The sequence below is a fragment of the Gobio gobio genome (assembly GCF_949357685.1).
Source record: "Gobio gobio genome assembly, chromosome: 15".
NCBI lineage: Eukaryota > Metazoa > Chordata > Actinopteri > Cypriniformes > Gobionidae > Gobio > Gobio gobio.
Window position 1 is genome coordinate 16,436,269 of NC_137108.1, and position 18,493 is coordinate 16,454,761.

Here is an 18,493-nt window from a genome sequence, read left to right on the forward strand (position 1 = left end):
AATCATCTCAGATGTATTAAGCGAGGTACGAAGAACGGACCCCAGAACACAATCTATAAATAAACAATATCATACAACAAAGGCGCAACAAAAAATAATAAAACAATCAATAGCAATAAAAGTAAATACAACAGTAATATAAAACTAAAAAGTCAACCCTCAGACTGAGTTAAAAGCCAAAGAAAATGAGTTTTTTTAGACGGGATTTAAAAACAGGAAGAGACTCAGTCAGTCTGATGTGCAGAGGCAGCTCATTCCAGAGTCTCGGAGCTGCCATGGCTGTCACAATCACAAGTGAGAGTGCCCCTGATTACCACCTGAGGGCACTCCACCCCGGACTGTCACTCCATCACAAACTACATTACCCATAATCCTGTGCCCGGACTCATCATCATTCATTGTTTGCACCTGTGTCTCATCACCTCATTACCCCATTACCCCAGCCTATATAAACCATGTTCACTCTATCATCAACTGCGAAGTCTTGTTTTGTTGTAAACTGCATTTCTGAGCGTTTCCCTGGTTTCATGTCTCTGGTTTTGGATTTCTTACCGGTTTCCATGGATTACCCGTTTGCCTGTCTCTCCTGCCTTGTTTGCCTGTTTGGACTGCTTGCCTGTGTATGACCTGTTGCCTGTTTTTGACTACGATTGTGGATTACCCCTTACAAATAAAGCTGCATTTGGATTCTCAACCTCTGTCTCGGAGCAGTACGTTACAGAGGCAAACGCACGGTCACCTCTGAATTTACGTTTGGTCTTGGGGACGACCAGCAGAGCCTGGTCAGCCGACCGGAGTGAACGTAAGGGGGTGTAGGGCACAAGCAGATCAGACAGGTACTGGGGGGCCAGGCCATGCAGACATTTAAAAACAAATAAAAGATTTTTAAAATCAGTGCGAAAATGCACAGGGAGCCAGTGGAGGGATTGGAGGATGGGTGAGATATGGTCAAATTTTCGAGTTCCAGTTAAAAGACGAGCAGCTGCATTTTTGGACTAGTTTTAATCTTGCCATAAGTGATTTGCAAAGACCAGTGTAAAGTGCATTGCAATAATCTAAACGAGTGGTGATTAAAAGCATGGATTACAATTTCATAATCATGTCGAGATAAAAACGGTTTTACTTTGGCTAGTTGCCTCAGCTGGAAGAAGCTGGTCTTCACCACTGCACTAATCTGTGCATCAAGTTTTAAACGACCGTCCAACTTGACTCCCACGTTTGTAACCACAGGGCTAATGGCTCGGGCTAGATAACCCAGGTCAACAGGAACCGCAGCAGCTGAGTCACTAGGAGCAAATAACACAAACTCAGTTTTGCTCTCATTTAAAAACAAAAAATTCATAGCCATCCATGCTCTCACTTCATTCAGACACTCTAAAAGGGTTTTTGACTGACTTAGCGGCACATATATTTGGCAGTCGTTGGCAGTGTTGGGCACGTTACTTTAAAAAAGTAATTAGTTATAGTTACTAGTTACTTCTTACAAATAGTAACTGAGTTAGTAACTGAGTTACGTCATTATAAAAGTAACTAATTACCCGGGAAAGTAACTACTGTGTTATTTTTTTATTTTTTTTCAAATGTTCAAATATGTCAAATAACTTGGATGCTCCCAATTTTAAATATGTTAAATTAATGAATTGGACACTAAATAGAATAAATTGCTATTATAAAACATTGTACATTAAATGTACACTATTGTAATGTTGCTGAGGGACAATGTGAGAGACACCTATCAAATTCAATATATTATTGTAAATATTAGGCCTATCAGTAGTATCACTACTATAGTGTAAATATTGTGTAAATAGTATCAGTACTTCTTTACTACTCCTCTGGTAGTGGAGCTCACGTTATCACCTGGGTTTTTAGCCACTAATGTTGTGGCTGTGATGATGTGAGGCTTTATTAGATTAGAATTACTGGCCACCGACGGGGAGAGACTCTTTCTTCCTGGGCATAAGCTGCAGGTTACATAAACAGTCTTACCTTTCACCTCAACGAGGGAAAAGTAGCGCTTATACTTCCAGTTTGCGAAAACTACCTTTGAAGTCGTTGGACTTGCCATCGCTTGCCACCCCCAACGGCTGGCGCGCGCGCACACGCACACACACACACACACACACACACACACGTTGCAGGTCCGACTGACAGAGAGCCTGTTGGGATGAAAAACGCTTCAGTGAGCTCAATTATAGTAACGCCGCATTTTTTTTTCTCAGTAACGCTAACGGCGTTGTAACAGAAGAAACAGTAATTCGTTTGATTATTCGTTACTGAAAAAAATAATTCCGTTAGTAACGCCGTTTATCTATAACGCCGTTATTCCCAACACTGGTCGTTGGCATAAAAATGGAACGAAACATTGTGACTTCTAAGGATTGACCCAAGAGGCAGCAGGTACATTGAAAAGAGCAGCGGCCCAAGGACAGACCCTTAAGGAACTCCGCACGACAGAGGAGCTGAAGAGGACACAGCATCACTGACCTGAACTGAAAAACTTCTGTCTTGCAAATAGGACATAATCCAGGCCAAGGCCAACCCCTTAATGCCCACACAGTTCTCCAGTCGATACAATAAAATTTTGTGGTCGACTGTATCGAATGCAGCCGTAAGGTCCAGTAGCAGCAGAGCAACAGTATCACCAGAGCCTGAAGCCAGAAGAATTTCATTAAAAACCCTCAGCAGAGCTGTCTCAGTGCTGTGGGCTGACTTAAACCCAGACTGGAAAATTTCAGTTATACCATATTCATTCAAAAATGTGCTCAGCTGCAGATAAACAACTTTCTCCATAATTTTGGAAAGCAGGGGAAGCTTAGAAATAGGCCGATAATTAGAGAGCTCAAGTTGGTCCAGACCAGGTTTCTTTAGCAAGGGTTGAACAACTGCATGTTTAAAACTCATAGGTACAACTCCAGTAATTAAGCTGACATTAACAATATCAAGTATGCAGGGCGCCACTGTAGGAAGAACCTCTTTAAAAAGATGAGGGGGAATCACATCATTTGGGGAGCCAGTGATCTTCATTTAACCGATAATCTTTTCTAAAAAAGGCAAGCTAACAGGCTCAAACTGGTTCAAAACAGCAGAACAGGTTACAGAACTGCCAGGGTCATACAAATGTGGACCGATAAGGGCCCTAATGCTCTCCACCATGTGAATAAAAAAGTGAAGAAACTCCTCACTGTCACATGGTGTTTTGGTGTTGGTTCATTTTTCATGTGTTTAGTTCATCACGTTTACTGTCATGTTTCTAAGTTTGTCTTGTCCTTTCAGTTTCCTGGTTTTGTCATGTGTTTCATTGTCATGTGATTCCTATGCCCTCATGTGTTGTGTTGTGTCATGTCATTGGCTAATTGTCTCATCACTGTTCACAGGTGTCACTTGTCTTGTCATTCAGTCTGTGTATTTAAGCCCTCATGTTTGCCGTGTGTCCTTGTCTGTTATGATGTCGTTACCTGCTGTGTAGGTGAGGTTTATGTTTAGCCATGTCAAGTCTTTGTTTTGAGTATTGCCAAGTCTTTGTTTTATGTTTTTATATTTTTGATTAAACTGCACTTGGGTCCAACAACTTGCCTCGTCAGTAGAAATCCGTGACACTCACACACTTTTGATGGGTTCTCCAGGCACTGGAGTTGTGGGACATTAAGAACAGTTTTGAGAGTATTAAAAAGAACTTGGGGATTGTGACCATTAGAAGAAATAATGTTAGAAACATGCTTGGTCTTTTCAGCTTTTACAATTTTTTTGATAAGAACGCCAACTCTCTCTAAGTATCTGAAAAGACACTTCGAATTTATCCCTCTTCCATTTTCTTTCCGCCCTTCTGCACTCGCGTCTGGCAGCGCGGGTAACATCGTTCAACCAAGGATCAGGTCTCGGTTTGGACAGCCTGGTTTTTACGGGGGCTACAGTGTCTACTGCTGCTTGGCAAGCAGCGTTAAAACCACCACACATCTTCAACAGTAGTGTTGGGACAAAGAGAGACACGATTTAGATTAAAAACAGAGGAAAACTGAGCTAATAATAGAAATTTAATTGATCTATTATAACGTTTATGGTGTTTCCTTATAAGGTCCAGAATTTAGGTGTCTTTTTAATTATATAATGTCATTACGTCGCTGTCTTGCCGCCAGCCAATCGCTGCATTGCTGATCGTGGTTTCGAGGATTGATGCATCTGCCCTCTTCAGGGAACACAGGAACGCGCAGTAATCTAAGACAATTTAATCTGGATATTTTAATCCAATCCGCAAATTCGTTTGAAGAACCAAAATTAGACAAAGATCATGCAGTTATAATGATTAGAAGATCTGGGATCTGTCAAATCATCTCAGATGTATTAAGCGAGGTACAAAGAACGGACCCCGGGTCTATCAGCGTAACTGAATCTTTTCCCGTCGATTAAGGCGAACAATCCTTTTTGCCCTGATTCCGAGCTTTTTTTTTTACAAGTTTTTATCTGGCAACCCTATCTTCTGGTGAAAGGGCTTCCGTGAATCTCCACTTGTTGTCAAGAAGAAATTTACAGCCTCTGGCAGCTAGCCAAATGGTGTAGCAAAAACAGAATGATGATGGATCTGTGGGAACCATCCCTTCTTTGCGGGCCAAGACGATGTGCAATGTCCACGGCATCCCCACGGTCATCACTGATACCAGGCACTAAGTTGCTCCACACTCCTAAACATCGATAACAACTGAACATCCTCACCATCTTTCTCTCTCACACCATGTAGATTTAATGTCCATTTCCAGCTGTAACGTTTGCACTCTCCGACCTCTTCCTTCAGGGTTTTATTTGCTTTTTTAAAGCTCCTGAATCTCCATTGCCACAACTCTCAGAGACTCCTCGTGCGTTTTATGGTATTATAACAAAGTGGAAGCAATTGGGAACAACAGCAACTCAGTCACGAAGTGGTAGGCCACGTAAAAATCATAGAGCGGGGTCAGCCGTACTGAGGTGCACTGTGTGCAGAAGTTGCCAACTTTCTGTCAATAACTACCTCCAAACTTCATGTGGCCTTTAGATTAGTTCAAGAACAGTGCGTAGAGAGCTTCATGGAATGGGTTTCCATGGCCGAGCATCTGCATCCATTCCAAGCCTTACATCACCAAGTGCAATGAAAAGTGTCGGATGCAGTGGTGCATACTGCCACAGGACTCTAGAGCAGTGGAGACGTGTTCTCTGGAGTGACCAATCACACTTCTCTGTTTGGCAATCCGATGGATGAGTCTGGGTTTGGCAGTTGCCAGGAGAACGGTACTTGTCTGACTGCATTGAGCCAAGTGTAAAGTTTGGTGGAGGGGGGATTATGGTGTGGGGTTGTTTTTTTAGGGGTTGGGTTTGGCCCCTTAGTTCCAGTGAAATAAACTCTTAATGTTTCAGCATACCAAGACATTTTGGACAATTTCATGCTCCCAACTTTGCGGGAACAGTTTGTTCCAACATGACTGCGCACCAGTGCACAAAGCAAGGCCCATAAAGACATTAATGAGCGAGTTTGGTGTGGAGGAACTTGACTGGCCTGCACAGAGTCCTGACCTTAACCCACCAGAACACCTTTGGGATGAATTTGAGCGGAGACTGTGAGCCAGGCCTTCTAATCCAACATCAGTGCCTGACTTCACAAATGCGCTTCTAGAAGAATGGTAAACAATTCCCATAAACACACTCCTAAACCTTGTGGAGAGCCTTCCCAGAAGAGTTAAAGCTGTTATAGCTGCAAAGGGTGGGCCAACTCCATATTAAACTACGTATCTACGGATTAAGAATGGGATGTCATTAGAGTTCATGTGCATGTAAAAGTAGGCGTCCCAAAACTTTTGGCAATATAGTGTATGTGTCCACACTACTGTGTTAAAATAACAGTGAAGCAGTGTGAGATAATAAAGTGATTAATTTATGATTGACCACTAGGGGTAACACCTGATGCCAATAAGCAGAATCATTGAAGGAAGAGAAACATAATGAACCGATATAAAAGAGACACAAAAACTACAAGTTTGACTTTATTTCTGTTATACATCTACAAAAGTTCTTATTGATAATTAACAGAGGTATGTTTCGTTTCAAGCCACCATGATAGTGATCAGTATTTGCCTTAGTTGGACTCTTGACCCTTGACTTTTTTAATATTAGTTTTCCTCTGGCTGTTCCAACTATGTGTTTATGAAGCACATTTGTTATGGCAAGAGAAAATATGACCTTAATGGTTATTTTTTTGATGTTGATATTATCATCAAGTAATAACCTGATTTACTCTGAAGTCATTCATTTAGAGCATTTTCACCGAAATTAGCCAGGACAATTTGTCCCAGGAACTTGTTTCCCAGAAACGTTTTCCCCCCAGACCTGTTGCTGCATGTCTGTGTTTCCATCCGAGTCTGAAGTACTGTGAAGATTAGGCAAAGTCTAGTGACGTAGGACTGCGCACGACTCTCCAGTTCCTGCTGGATTTCATCCTCTGCATATGCAACCCATTCTCACTCCCAAGGCGTCAAATTCCGAAGCATGGTCAAGTGCCTTCCGCGTCACATCGAAGACGCTAAAGTCACCCCTAGGCGTCACTATATCGACGCGCTGGGTGCTCCATTCATTTCAGTTGTTTACCCAATGCGTCAGATCAAGATGCATGTTATTCTTTGCATTTGTAAAAGCAGACATGATTTTATTCATATTTTATTCATATTTAAAGCTACACTATGTAACTTTTCCGTCCACTAGAGGTCGCCTGTTCAAAACAAAGGCGTAGTTTGATGACGCCACGTTTGAGCGCAGAATCTCGGGACATGTGGTCTTCACCTCACAGCCGGTGGGAAACAGTCAGGATAGGACTCGGGCAGAAATCATGTTCATGGATGCGATTATTAACATTACTGTAGTGAAGCAGAGCAGGACCGAGTGTTGTGGAGCTGAGCAAGGCCGCAGGAGCGATTGAAGAGCGGGACTGTTATTATGGCATAGTCGCCGGCGGGACTTTTATTATGACACAGTTGCCGGCGGCACTTCCTCTTCTCCAGTGCTGAGTGTGAGGTAACGCAGCTCTGTTTATCGTATTAGATATATCTGAGTGTGTTGAAAAGGAAGTTATGACGTTCGCTCGGCGGCTGCTATGACACTTGTTCACAATGCAGTGAGAGTAAAGTGTTTCACTGAATAAAACCGGAGACCGAGGGTGACACAGATATGACGCAATCGACAGGCGACTCCCTCACACGCATAGCTCACACGTCCCGGCTCCTTGGTTAAAATAGCAATTTTCTCACGATTTACAAATAGTTGAAAACATTTGGGATATTCTAAGTACTCAACTGAACAAAATATATAACACTGGCCTAGTGATTTCTGGATGTTTTACTGCAAAAATCCTACATAGTTCACCTTTAAAGGTTACTTTTATATTTTGGAGCTGCTAACCCAACTCCTACCCTAAACCTACCCACTTCTAAACAATATAAAACACATAACAGGCAAATACAAATACAGTCACATCTATTTATTGCAAAAACTGACCCAAAACAGTATAAAAGTATTAACTCATGTTGCATTCCAAGTCTTCTGAAGTCCCACGATGTCTTTATGTAAAGAACAGAGTTGATCTTAATGTTTTAATCGCTGAGATGATGATCCCGCCACTCCGTGAACGCACTCATTCATATCTCATTCAAATAATACACACGCCTCTTTAGCATGACGCATTCGGTCACAAGACACACGAGAACCAATGACATTTTACAATCAAAGCTGACGTAATGACGCAATTGGTCATGAGACTTACGAGAGCCAATGCAATTTCACTATGAAAACTGACGTAACGGGTGGCAATATTTGAAATTTAATGTGTTCGTGATCTTCTGCGGATGGAGACGCTGATCGCTTTTGGGGATTTCCTTTACACAGTGGGAGTGAAAACGGGTTGGCATATAAGCTTAATAAAGCCTGAATCTCATCGTTGGTCCATTGGTTGTATTTTTTAAACTCCATTGATTCGAATAGCAAACAACTCTTACTGCACGCACTGCAACAGACTTTTAAAAATGGCGGTTGAAATAAAAGTCAACCAATCAAAATGCTACGTGAACTCCACCACTGAGCATGTTTAGCGCCCAATTCCCATCCCCGAAAGTTCCTGAACTTTGAAAAAGTACTACTTTGCAAGCAGGGGCTTTTAGAGTGGGAAATTTTCCCCAGAACATCATTTAGACCCTGGTTCCTGTGGTTAAAACACACCGAGTACCACCCCTAAAGTCCATAGTTCCTGGGGAAAAAAACTGCCGTGGAAAGTCAGTTTAAATCTCTGACTATATGCTTGATGTGTAACTTTAATATTGAAGCTACTGTGTTTAGATACACAGACATCAAGAAATCAGCATACAAATCTCAACAATGGTGACAATAAACAAAATACTGACAAACAGATCAACTCTGAATCACAAAACAAGCTAAAGTCACAACAAAACAATGGCAAAATAAAAGCAAACAGGAACAATTAATGAAAATAATAGGGCAATTCAGCTGCATATATTAATGTTGCAATGGGAGCCATGGATGAGTTTTGATTGGTGGCTAAGGCTTCCATAATGTACTGCAACATGAAGCATTTTGGTTGTCACCATTGTTGATGTTTGTATGTTGAGTCTTGATGTCTGTGTGTGTTTTAAAAAAAACTTTACAGCACTGCTGGATCTCAAGCTGTAACATCGTTTACTGTTATAAAACATTAATAACACATTATTTATATATAACCAGCTAATAACGCTGAATGAGATCAGTGAATCAGGCTACTACGTAATGATAATGTCATCATCAAATCATTAGAACCATTATGACCATCAGAACCTGCTTATGTTCAGAGAGTTAGTGGCTATTACACACCCTGAAAGTAACCTCAGTTTTTAGAACCGAAAGTTGAGGTCATCCGCTTACTTACCCTTAAACATACCCGGGTGTGTCACATAAACTGCTTTCTAGAATACACATCATTTCTCTTGCCATAACAAACTTTGCTTTATAAACACAAAATTGCAGCAGCCAAAGAAAAACTAATGTTAAAAAGTCAAGGGTCAATAATGCAACTGAAGCAAATACTGATAACCATAATGATAACTTCAAGTGAAACTTTCATTACATTTCCTTAACATATAAACTTCAGTTAATTCTCAATAAGAGCGGTGGTAGATGTATGACAGAAATAAAGTTAAAAAATATATATATTAATAATAATAAATGCAATAATGTGTAATGGCTGGAAGCCATGTTGCAGTGGTTTTGTTTCCCTGTGTCTCTTTTTCTGTTCTTCTTGTTTCTCTTTCCTTCAATGATTCTACTTATTAGCATCAGGTGTCACTACTAATTGTCAATCCTCACTTGATTAATCACTTAATTATCTCATTAACTTTTATTAACATTTTAACACCCATAGTGTGGCCACATATGTACACTGATGGGAGTTCATTTAACACTGGGCATTATGTAAAGATTATGATTTTGATAGGTTTGCATGATTGATTGATTTTTGTCTGTATTTTAATGTTTATTTAATCCATTAATTAAACCATGCTAATTATTCAAGTTAATAGATTCAAAAGTCTGAGATCGATACACTGTGAAAAAAAAAATCTCAACTAAACCTCGACTTGTTCAACTTTTCTTTTCTTTTTTTGGCAATAAGCGTTCTAAAGTAGGTATAAAAACCACTGACCAACACCACAATATGCTACATACCAAAATGAGCAAGATTATGTAAAAACATAATCTGACCAGAATTGTATTTCCTCATGCATTCAATTGGGAGTGTTCATTTCCAATCCGGTTCTGTTGGCTTTGACTTCTATTTAAAGTATAAACATGAAATAATTCTTTACTCATTTTCAAAGGGTGGGAAGATCAACGTGGTGAAGACATCTACAGGTAGAAGAAGAACCATATCTAATGCAAAGATTTTGATTAAGGATTTGTAATTGATTTAATTTTGTCTGTATTTTGATGTTTATTTAACCCATTAGTTTAATCCATGCCAATTATTCAAGTTAATAGATTCAAAAGTCTGCGACCACACTGTAAATTAACTCAACTCTTCTTCTTTCTTTCTTTTTTCTTTTCCTTTTCCTTTGTTTTTTTTTTTTTTTTTTGCATGGGCTTTTTTATTATTTTACCTCTAAAAGTTAAGATTATTTTTAAATTTGTAAATTAAAATGCTTTGGATAAATCAGTTGGAACACATTAAAATCTAGTTTACTTTACTATAGTAAAAATATGTATATATATATATATATATATATATATGTATTTTTTTTGTTTGTAATAATAATATATAAGTGTAGTTATATTGGGCTTAAGCTAGTCATAGACTAAAATGCATTTTTGAGCTATTTTAAATGAAAACAACTTGCACCGATATTTATTAAAATAGGCCATTGTCTGTGATATGATTATATAATATATAATTGTAATAAATATATTTTTCATAACAAAAAAAACAGAAAAATTATTTGAGGTATTGAACTGAAAGTGTACAAGATTATAACTTCAGAGAATTTGGCATGAATACCACATGCTTGTGCAAGATCTTGTGTCATTGGAAGGAACAAAATCTGAGAGCTTAGTTTCCTAGAAAGAGTGCACAACCTATATATATATATATATATATTTTTTTTAGGGCTGTCAAACGATTAATCAGGATTGATTGCATCCAAAATAAAAGTTTGTGTTTACATAATATATGTGTGTGTGTGTGTGTGTATAATTATGTATATTTGAATGTATACACATACATGCATGTATTTAGAAATATTTGTATGTATACGGTATATATATTTATATCATTTATATATAAAAATAAAAATATTTTATATAAAAAAAGTTTTCTTAAATATATACATGCATGTGTGTGTATTTACATAATACATAATAATTATACACAGTACACACACACATTATGTAAACACAATCTTTTATTTTGGATGCGATTAATCGTTTGACAGCACTATTCATTTTACTTTAAAGTTTTAGGGTTCTGAAAAATGTAAATTAAAGAAACATTATATTTTAAATCAAACCCTTCTATTCTGAATATATATTATTATTATATATTATGAATGCATATATCATTAATACCAATATTAAAAGTTCAACATAATTTGAGAATTTAGTCTGATTGAAGGGGAATCAGAATGCTAAATCCTGACTGATGAGAGGAGGAGCTGGGGATGGAGGAGGGTAATTAGCTCCAGAGAAACGCGATAACTGCTGATAATACTGAAGGAGCTTATATATGTATGCTTTGATAGATCAGTCTGACAGTCAGGTGATGCAAGCTTGACTAACGTGACCCGCCAGAACTAACGCTATGCTTGACAGATATATATATATATATATATATATATATATATATATATATATATATATATATATATATATATATATATATATATATATATATATATATATATATATATATATATATATATATATGTAATATATACTGTATAATTCCTCAGACATGGAGAGTAAGCTGATGCTTTTGGTGGTTTGCGTGATTTGCTGTTCAGTGTCACAGGCTGATGACAACCTATCAACACCAACAGATCGGACTGTAAGAATACCATTTACGCTTCACAATTATTTGGTTCAAAGAACAAAGAACAATCATCATTTGTTTAGAATCTAAATGTTATTGTTATGAAAGCTGTTTGAGCTGTTAATGTTGACAAAGGAAACAAATTTTTTCCCCCCCGATTTTCCTTGTTGATAGTCAAAAATCACCCACAGTGAGTGTGGAAAAACCAAACTATGTTTGGACAACCCTAAAGGATGTGATCCTTCGGGTAGCTCTCAGTGTTACTTCACCTCAGTTACCTTATCCAACATCAGCATCACGGTTGAGCTCAGTGGCAACTCTACCGGTTACATCGCTTTAGCAGCTGGAGGGACATCTAATACGTTTCAGGTATACAAAGCACATTTTACAACACAAAAACTTTAATGCCTCTGTGTGGACCATTCTACTGTAAAGCAAAGATGATAGCTTGTTTTGACCAAAAGTCATAAAATTGAAAGCCGATTTGGTGTTCAAGAAACATTTATTATTATTATCAATGTTGAAAACAGTTTTTGCTGCTTAATGTCTTTGTGAAAACCAGTATGTCTGGGGTAAGTAAGTTCCCTTTTGAAGGAGAACTTCAGCGTGGCATCATGGACTTGACGCTATAGGGACGCAATCAGTGTGACCAGTGTCTGAAGAACGTATAAACACACGTCAATAAATTGGCAGACGGCAGTCTAAAGGGCATTTTGGGGACGCTGTTCCCTCTGCTCTCCCTCTTCTCTCGCTCGGGCCGCGCAGAAAGAGGCGCCACGGACAGAGAATATCAGAGCAGATGAGCGAGCCCATGTCGGAGCACTCCCCGCGTGTCTCGCTCTCAGAATCCCCTTCGCCGGTCTTGTTCACCCAGGATGACCAACGCCCCTCTCAGTTAGCGGCCGGTCCTATTTCCTTCGGCGGACCAGAAGCGGAGGAGGACGAGGATGACAGCCTTTTGCTCGCTGCATCCCGAAGTGAGGAATGGTCTGTTCAAGACAGCACTGGTGGCGTCTGCCTCGGGCCCCCGCATGACAGCGCCGCCCCCTCAGCCTTCAAAAACAGCGCCGCTGACCTTCCAGCTGCACTCAGTGGCGAAGATCACCATCGTTCACGTTCTGCGAGCCGCCATGGACCGCAGTGAGGGGGACCTCGACCCAAGATTGTGTTGAACCCAGAGCCTCCAAAGCCTTCCTGACCACAGGAAGAATGTCAAGATGTCAATATTGCAGTCAACGAGCCGATTATAAAGCACACACGCCAGCACACAAACTCCCTTTTAACAGCGACCCTAATAAATCACAAAAAGAGTTTTTCCTCTGTCCTGGCTGTAGGCAGTGTGCCCACTATACATTATGCACCCCTGCACATAAGCCCTGTTCACACTGCGCCACAAAATCACACAGAGCCCTGTTGGCTCGCGCCGAGCATGTTCTAAATGTAGAGCGTGCGCCCACTACACAGTGGTGTAAGCGCTGTCCCTATAGTGTCACAAGCACAAAACCCCCGGGCGACTGGGTCCCTATTACAAAGCGGCCCGTTCCTAGACTTAACTCAACCACTTGCTATGCGGGCCATCCCCGGTATATCAGAGAGGGTGTTGAACATAATAAAACGAGGTTATTCGCTACAGTTTGTTCGCAGACCCCCGCGCTTTCAAGCCGTGGTCGAGGAATCGGTGAAGAGCGATGTGAGTCATGTGCTTCGTACCAAAGTGTCGAAACTGTTAGCAAAAGGGGCTGTAGAAACTGTGCCCGTAGCAATAAGCGAGTTGGGCTTTTACAGTTGCTACTTTCTTGTTCCAGAGAAGGATGGCGGCCTCAGACCCATCCTAGATCTGAACAAACCGCTTATGATGCGCTCGTTCAGAATGCTGACAACGAAACAAATCCTTGTGCAAATTCGCCCAGGGGATTGGTTTTTCTCAGTGGATCTGAAAGATGCTTACTTTCACATTCAAATAGCACCCCGCCACAGGCCATTCTTGAGATTTGCCTTCGAGGGGCAGGCTTATCAATACAAAGTTGAATATGGTCTATGTAATGAACACCAAGTTCGAGTGAAATATCTTAATCCTCTATGGTGTCTTTACGTCCTTCATTGTGTGTGTATTCTGAGTGGCACTTTCTCTCTGCAGACAACGCAATTGAGTTTAGAGTTACAGTGCGTCTTTTCCAGTTGTTTATGTAAAAACTATTATTTAGGAAGGCCAAAATTAGAAAAAAAGGGACAGTATGTGAGCTGTTTAAAATGTTAAAAGTGAGAAGAAGAAAAAAGTGAGATAAAGGCATGGGATAGCTTTATTTTATTTTTTTTGTGACTGGGTATGTTTATGCATAAAGTAATTAAAAAAAAAATCTAACAATATGGACCATACATTCAATATCTCTATTACTTGCGTAGTGGAGAAGAGAAGATAAGTATCCTTACCTGAACAGAACTAGTCACACTTACATATTCTGTTAAGCTAAAAAGAGAAAAAGACATGATTGGTAAGAAACCAGTTAAAATATTTTAGAGATAAAATATATAGACATTTTAAAAAAGAATTAATTTACCTGTCAAGAGTGCGTTGACAGTCTATTTAGTTGTATAGCTGAGCTCTAGAAAATCACTAATGAGGTGGCATTGACAGTTAGAGATTTGAAAAACTAAAAGGCGGGAACCCTAAAGCAGGAAAAATGGGCAAGAGTAAGAATTTGAGTCAGTTTGACAAAGGCCAATTGTGATGGCTAGACGACTGGCTCAGAGCATCTCCAAAACTGCTGCTCTTGTGGGGTGTTCCCGGTCTGCAGTGGTCAGTAACTATCAAAAGTGGTCCAAGGAAGGAACAGTGGTGAACCGACGACAGGGTCATGGGCGGCCAAGGCTCATTGATGCAAGTGGGGAGCGAAGGCTGGCCTGTGTGGTCTGATTAAACAGACGAGCTCAAATTGCTCAAGAATTTAATGCTGGTTCTAATAGAAAGGTGTCAAAATACACAGTGTAAACATCGCAAGTTTGTTACGTATGGGGTTGCATTGCCACAGACCAGTCAGGTTGCCCATGCTGACCTCTGTCCACAGCTGAAAGTGCCAACAGTGGGCATGTGAGCATCAGAACTGGACCACGGTGCAATGGAAGAAGGTGTCCTGGTCTGATGAATCACATTTTCTTTTACATCACATGGATGGCCAGGTGCGTCACTTACCTGGGGAACACATGGCAACAGGATGCACTATGGGAAGAAGGCAAGCTGGCAGAGGCAGTGTGATGCTCTGGGCAATGTTCTGCTGGGAAACTTCGGGTCCTGCCATCCATGTGGATGTTACTTTGACACATACCACCAACCTAAGCATTGTTGCAGGCCATTTACACCCTTTCATGGAAACGATATTCCCTAGTGGCTGTGGCCTCTTTCAGCAGGATAATGCGCCCTGCCACACATCAAAAATGGTTGAGGAATGGTTTGAGGAGCACAACAATGAGTTTGAGGTATTGACTTGGCCTCCAAATTCCCCAGATCTCAATCCAATCGAGCATCTGTGGGATGTGCTGAACAAACAAGTCCGATCCATTGAGGCCCCACCTCGCAACTTACAGGACTTAAACGATCTGCTGCTAACATCTTGGTGCCAGATACCACAGCACATGCCTTGACAGATCAGGGCTGTTTTGGCAGCAAAAACAATATTAGGAAGGTGGTCATAATATGATCGGTGTACGTAATCACCAGGCAATTCAGCCTGTTTTTAAGATTGAGTAGTCTGTAAATAACGTGTCCTGTTTCTGTCATAAAAGTTATCTAGAATAAGGTGTAAACTGTAACAGTGTGAAGTTTTCTCCTTTTGCTATAATATTTTTAACAGAGGAAGTTATAAGATCGTAATCCAGTTACTTTTTTAAGACCAATTCGGACAGGACTAGTTTGCCCTAAGCTGGTTGGGAAAATTTGCATGTGAATAAAACATGTTTATTTGTTTTGTCCAACCCAGTTATGAAACACAACTTTAATAAAACTATGCTGCAATCTTGTTTTTGTTTTTTTGTGTGTATCATATGGAGAAGAGTTCTTCTGATTATCTGGAAGCCAACCACCTAATCCTGCTTTTACATTACCAACAGTTTGCTTGGTGCTACGTCCATTTTCTCCTTCTCCTTTTTTTGCAGGCTCCTAATTTCATCTTTGTGTGTGGCAATAATAATGCCACATTTTTCTTCCGAACTGCAATGCTCCACAATAATACACTGGAGATCACAGATATAGTAAGGATAATATTTGTGAGCAGATTGTATGATATATTGACTCTTTTATCAAATAATTTTGATATATGAATCAATATCCTTTTTTTCAGCTTAATGCAAGCAGTATCCAGGGTTTGATACAACCAAGCTTGATTCAGTGTGTTTTCAGCATCCCCATTGATGGAAACGTCACATGGTTCCTAAGCAATGTCAACGGCACAAATTTCAACATCAGCAACAATACCAATTCCCAAATTTCCATATTCCTTGACATCTTGAAGGGTTCAACCAAAGGTGAGTTTGTTCATTTTTCAAACACATTACAGGTTGTTATAGGATATGTAGCTAATGCTGAAAGAAATATATCTCATAAAAAGATCTGTAATAATACAGTGGGGTCCAGATGTCTAAGACACTGAAAATGCTAGCTGTCTCTAGTTAGCAAGTTAGGCCATATGCTATGGCTAATGCAAAACAATCTGGGTGTTATGAAAAGGCAAAGAAGTCCAGGGTGCTCAGGGAGTTCAATAAGTCGTTTGAAGGTGCTCTTTGGGGTCGGGAAATCAAATGAATGTGGAAAAAAGAAAATCCAAGGCACTCTTCTTCAAATTATTAAAAAGCCTTTATTTTACTGCAGGGCCGTGCAGAGAGTTCTTCAGAGGCAGGGGCTCAAATGTAAAAAAGGGGCAATATGTAAATATATATATATATATATATATATATATATATATATATATATATATATATATATATATATATATATATATATATATATATATATATATATATATATATATATATATTAGGGGTGTAACGGTACACAAAACTGACGGTTCGGTACGTATCTCGGTTTTGAAGTCACGTTTTACAAAATTGCGTTTTATTAATTTTTATTCAACAGTGGTTTAATACAAAAAATTTTGTCTGTCCTTAAATGAATTCAATTATAACTAAAAGTTTCTTAAAGATAATGCTGTAAACTATATAGGGAGCCCTTACATATTGCTATTAAAGATTAACAACAGAGCCCAAACTATTAGCCTAAATTAATTTGCTATTTATTTTTAGATATAATAATCAACACTCATAAGCTTCACATAAAGCAGTTTTTGCATTAATATGTAAATCTAATTATTATTTTTTGATTTATTTGTTGAAATATAATCATTTAGTGGCTGTAATTTTCATGACCGGTTTATTTAAACATGCATTAAATAAACAAGACATCACTAAGAGGCTAAGTGGTATATAATGAATATATATAGGCTAATATAACGAATATATAGGCTAATATAGTGCATGTATTCAGTGAAAGAGTTAATCTCTCTAGTGAACTCACAGCTGTGGACACTGAATGACTTCTGAGGTAAATGTGATTCTACATGACATTGTTTGTTTACAAGCTGTTTTATTGTCTTTCCGCGGTTGAAACACCGATGGAGCGATTACACAACATATGATACGTTTCAGTAAGTTGTAATGTATCCTCAACATACCTTTAGATATTCATTTCTTTAGGAAGAGATGATCGCGTTCACTCGCGCGCCGCGCGCTGCCTCTTGAAGTTGAACTGATACGCGTCTATCTGTCACGTCACAAAATAGAGCTTTAAAACGGCATTTATCGTTTAAATTTCGTGATAAAATGGACTGAATACTTAATATGTTCGTGTGGGAACTCGGATTGAAGTGTGTTCCGCGCTTTAAACAAGCCGACTGTTAACTGTTATAGATTACATTCATAACCGTTCGGTACACGCGCGCACCCTACCGAAAGCCCGAAACGTTAGTTCGTCTGTCCATGTAGTTTTCAACCGATTTATGAATAAGAACAGAAAATTACCGCTCCACTTCACATGCCCAATGGAATTTGAACTTGCTTTGCCAGATTGGTTGGTGTATATACATGACAAACGGGCATTGGTGAATTGTGTAATACTTTAAAATATATAATATATAGATTTGTAATTAAATCAACACATTAGCTCTGATTATGGTTGAAAAAAAATATTGGTTTACATTTTTCCCGTAAGGCCACGTACTCTCTGAAAGGACCATATTTGGCTCGAGAGCCGCTTCCGAACAGAGGAAAATCAGCTGTCAATCAAAACGCACGCAACCCATAGCAACGCGTTATGGCAACGCCTCAACAGAAATTGTCCGACTTTTGAGCCGTTCGTTACTATTGTATACATTGTCATCAATGTCATGTTATAATAATCACATTTATTTAGTTTTATTGACCACGATATTATCATTGATATTTGTCTGAGAGGGGCACTTTTGATTCATTTTGAAAAAGGGCAGGGGCTCGAGCACCCAAAGCCCCCCCCTCTGCACGTGCCTGTTTTACTGGCTATTTCATTATAGAAAATTTAAAAGACATGGGGGGAAAAACCCACGCAATAGCGGCACAGACAGCCTTCTTCAGGGTGTGCTTCTCAAACAAACAATTTCCCCTTTTGTGTGTACTAATTAAAAACATAGTAAAATGGTAAATTACCATATGAATCATGCCAAACCAATCCACTAGGAGGCAGGCTGTAAATGTTGCAAAACAAATAAAGAAATAAAGAAAATAAAGAACAACAATCCACTAGGTGGCCATATGTCGTGAAATGTCCACATACAGAGAGAGTCCAGGTGGCTACATTACAAGCCCAAATCAATACATTTACAGAGAAAAAATGAT

The 18,493-nt window shown here is 39.3% G+C and overlaps 1 protein-coding gene across 5 annotated transcripts in view; it reads left to right on the plus strand.

The window, feature by feature from the left end:
* Window positions 1-18,493, plus strand: part of LOC307138280 (putative ferric-chelate reductase 1) — a 30,032-nt gene that overhangs the window by 9,271 nt on the left and 2,268 nt on the right. For 3 of the 5 annotated variants that reach the window (XM_079836499.1, XM_079836501.1, XM_079836497.1), the window contains exons 2-6: window positions 9,876-9,909; window positions 11,499-11,593; window positions 11,753-11,947; window positions 15,728-15,823; window positions 15,913-16,096. In XM_079836499.1, coding sequence (XP_079692625.1) covers window positions 11,501-11,593; window positions 11,753-11,947; window positions 15,728-15,823; window positions 15,913-16,096 — 568 coding nt within the window. In that variant the 5' untranslated portion in view covers window positions 9,876-9,909; window positions 11,499-11,500. Of the gene's footprint in view, window positions 1-9,717; window positions 9,910-11,498; window positions 11,594-11,752; window positions 11,948-15,727; window positions 15,824-15,912; window positions 16,097-18,493 lie in introns of those variants that run through there. The other 2 variants (XM_079836498.1, XM_079836500.1) reach the window with 2 other exon arrangements.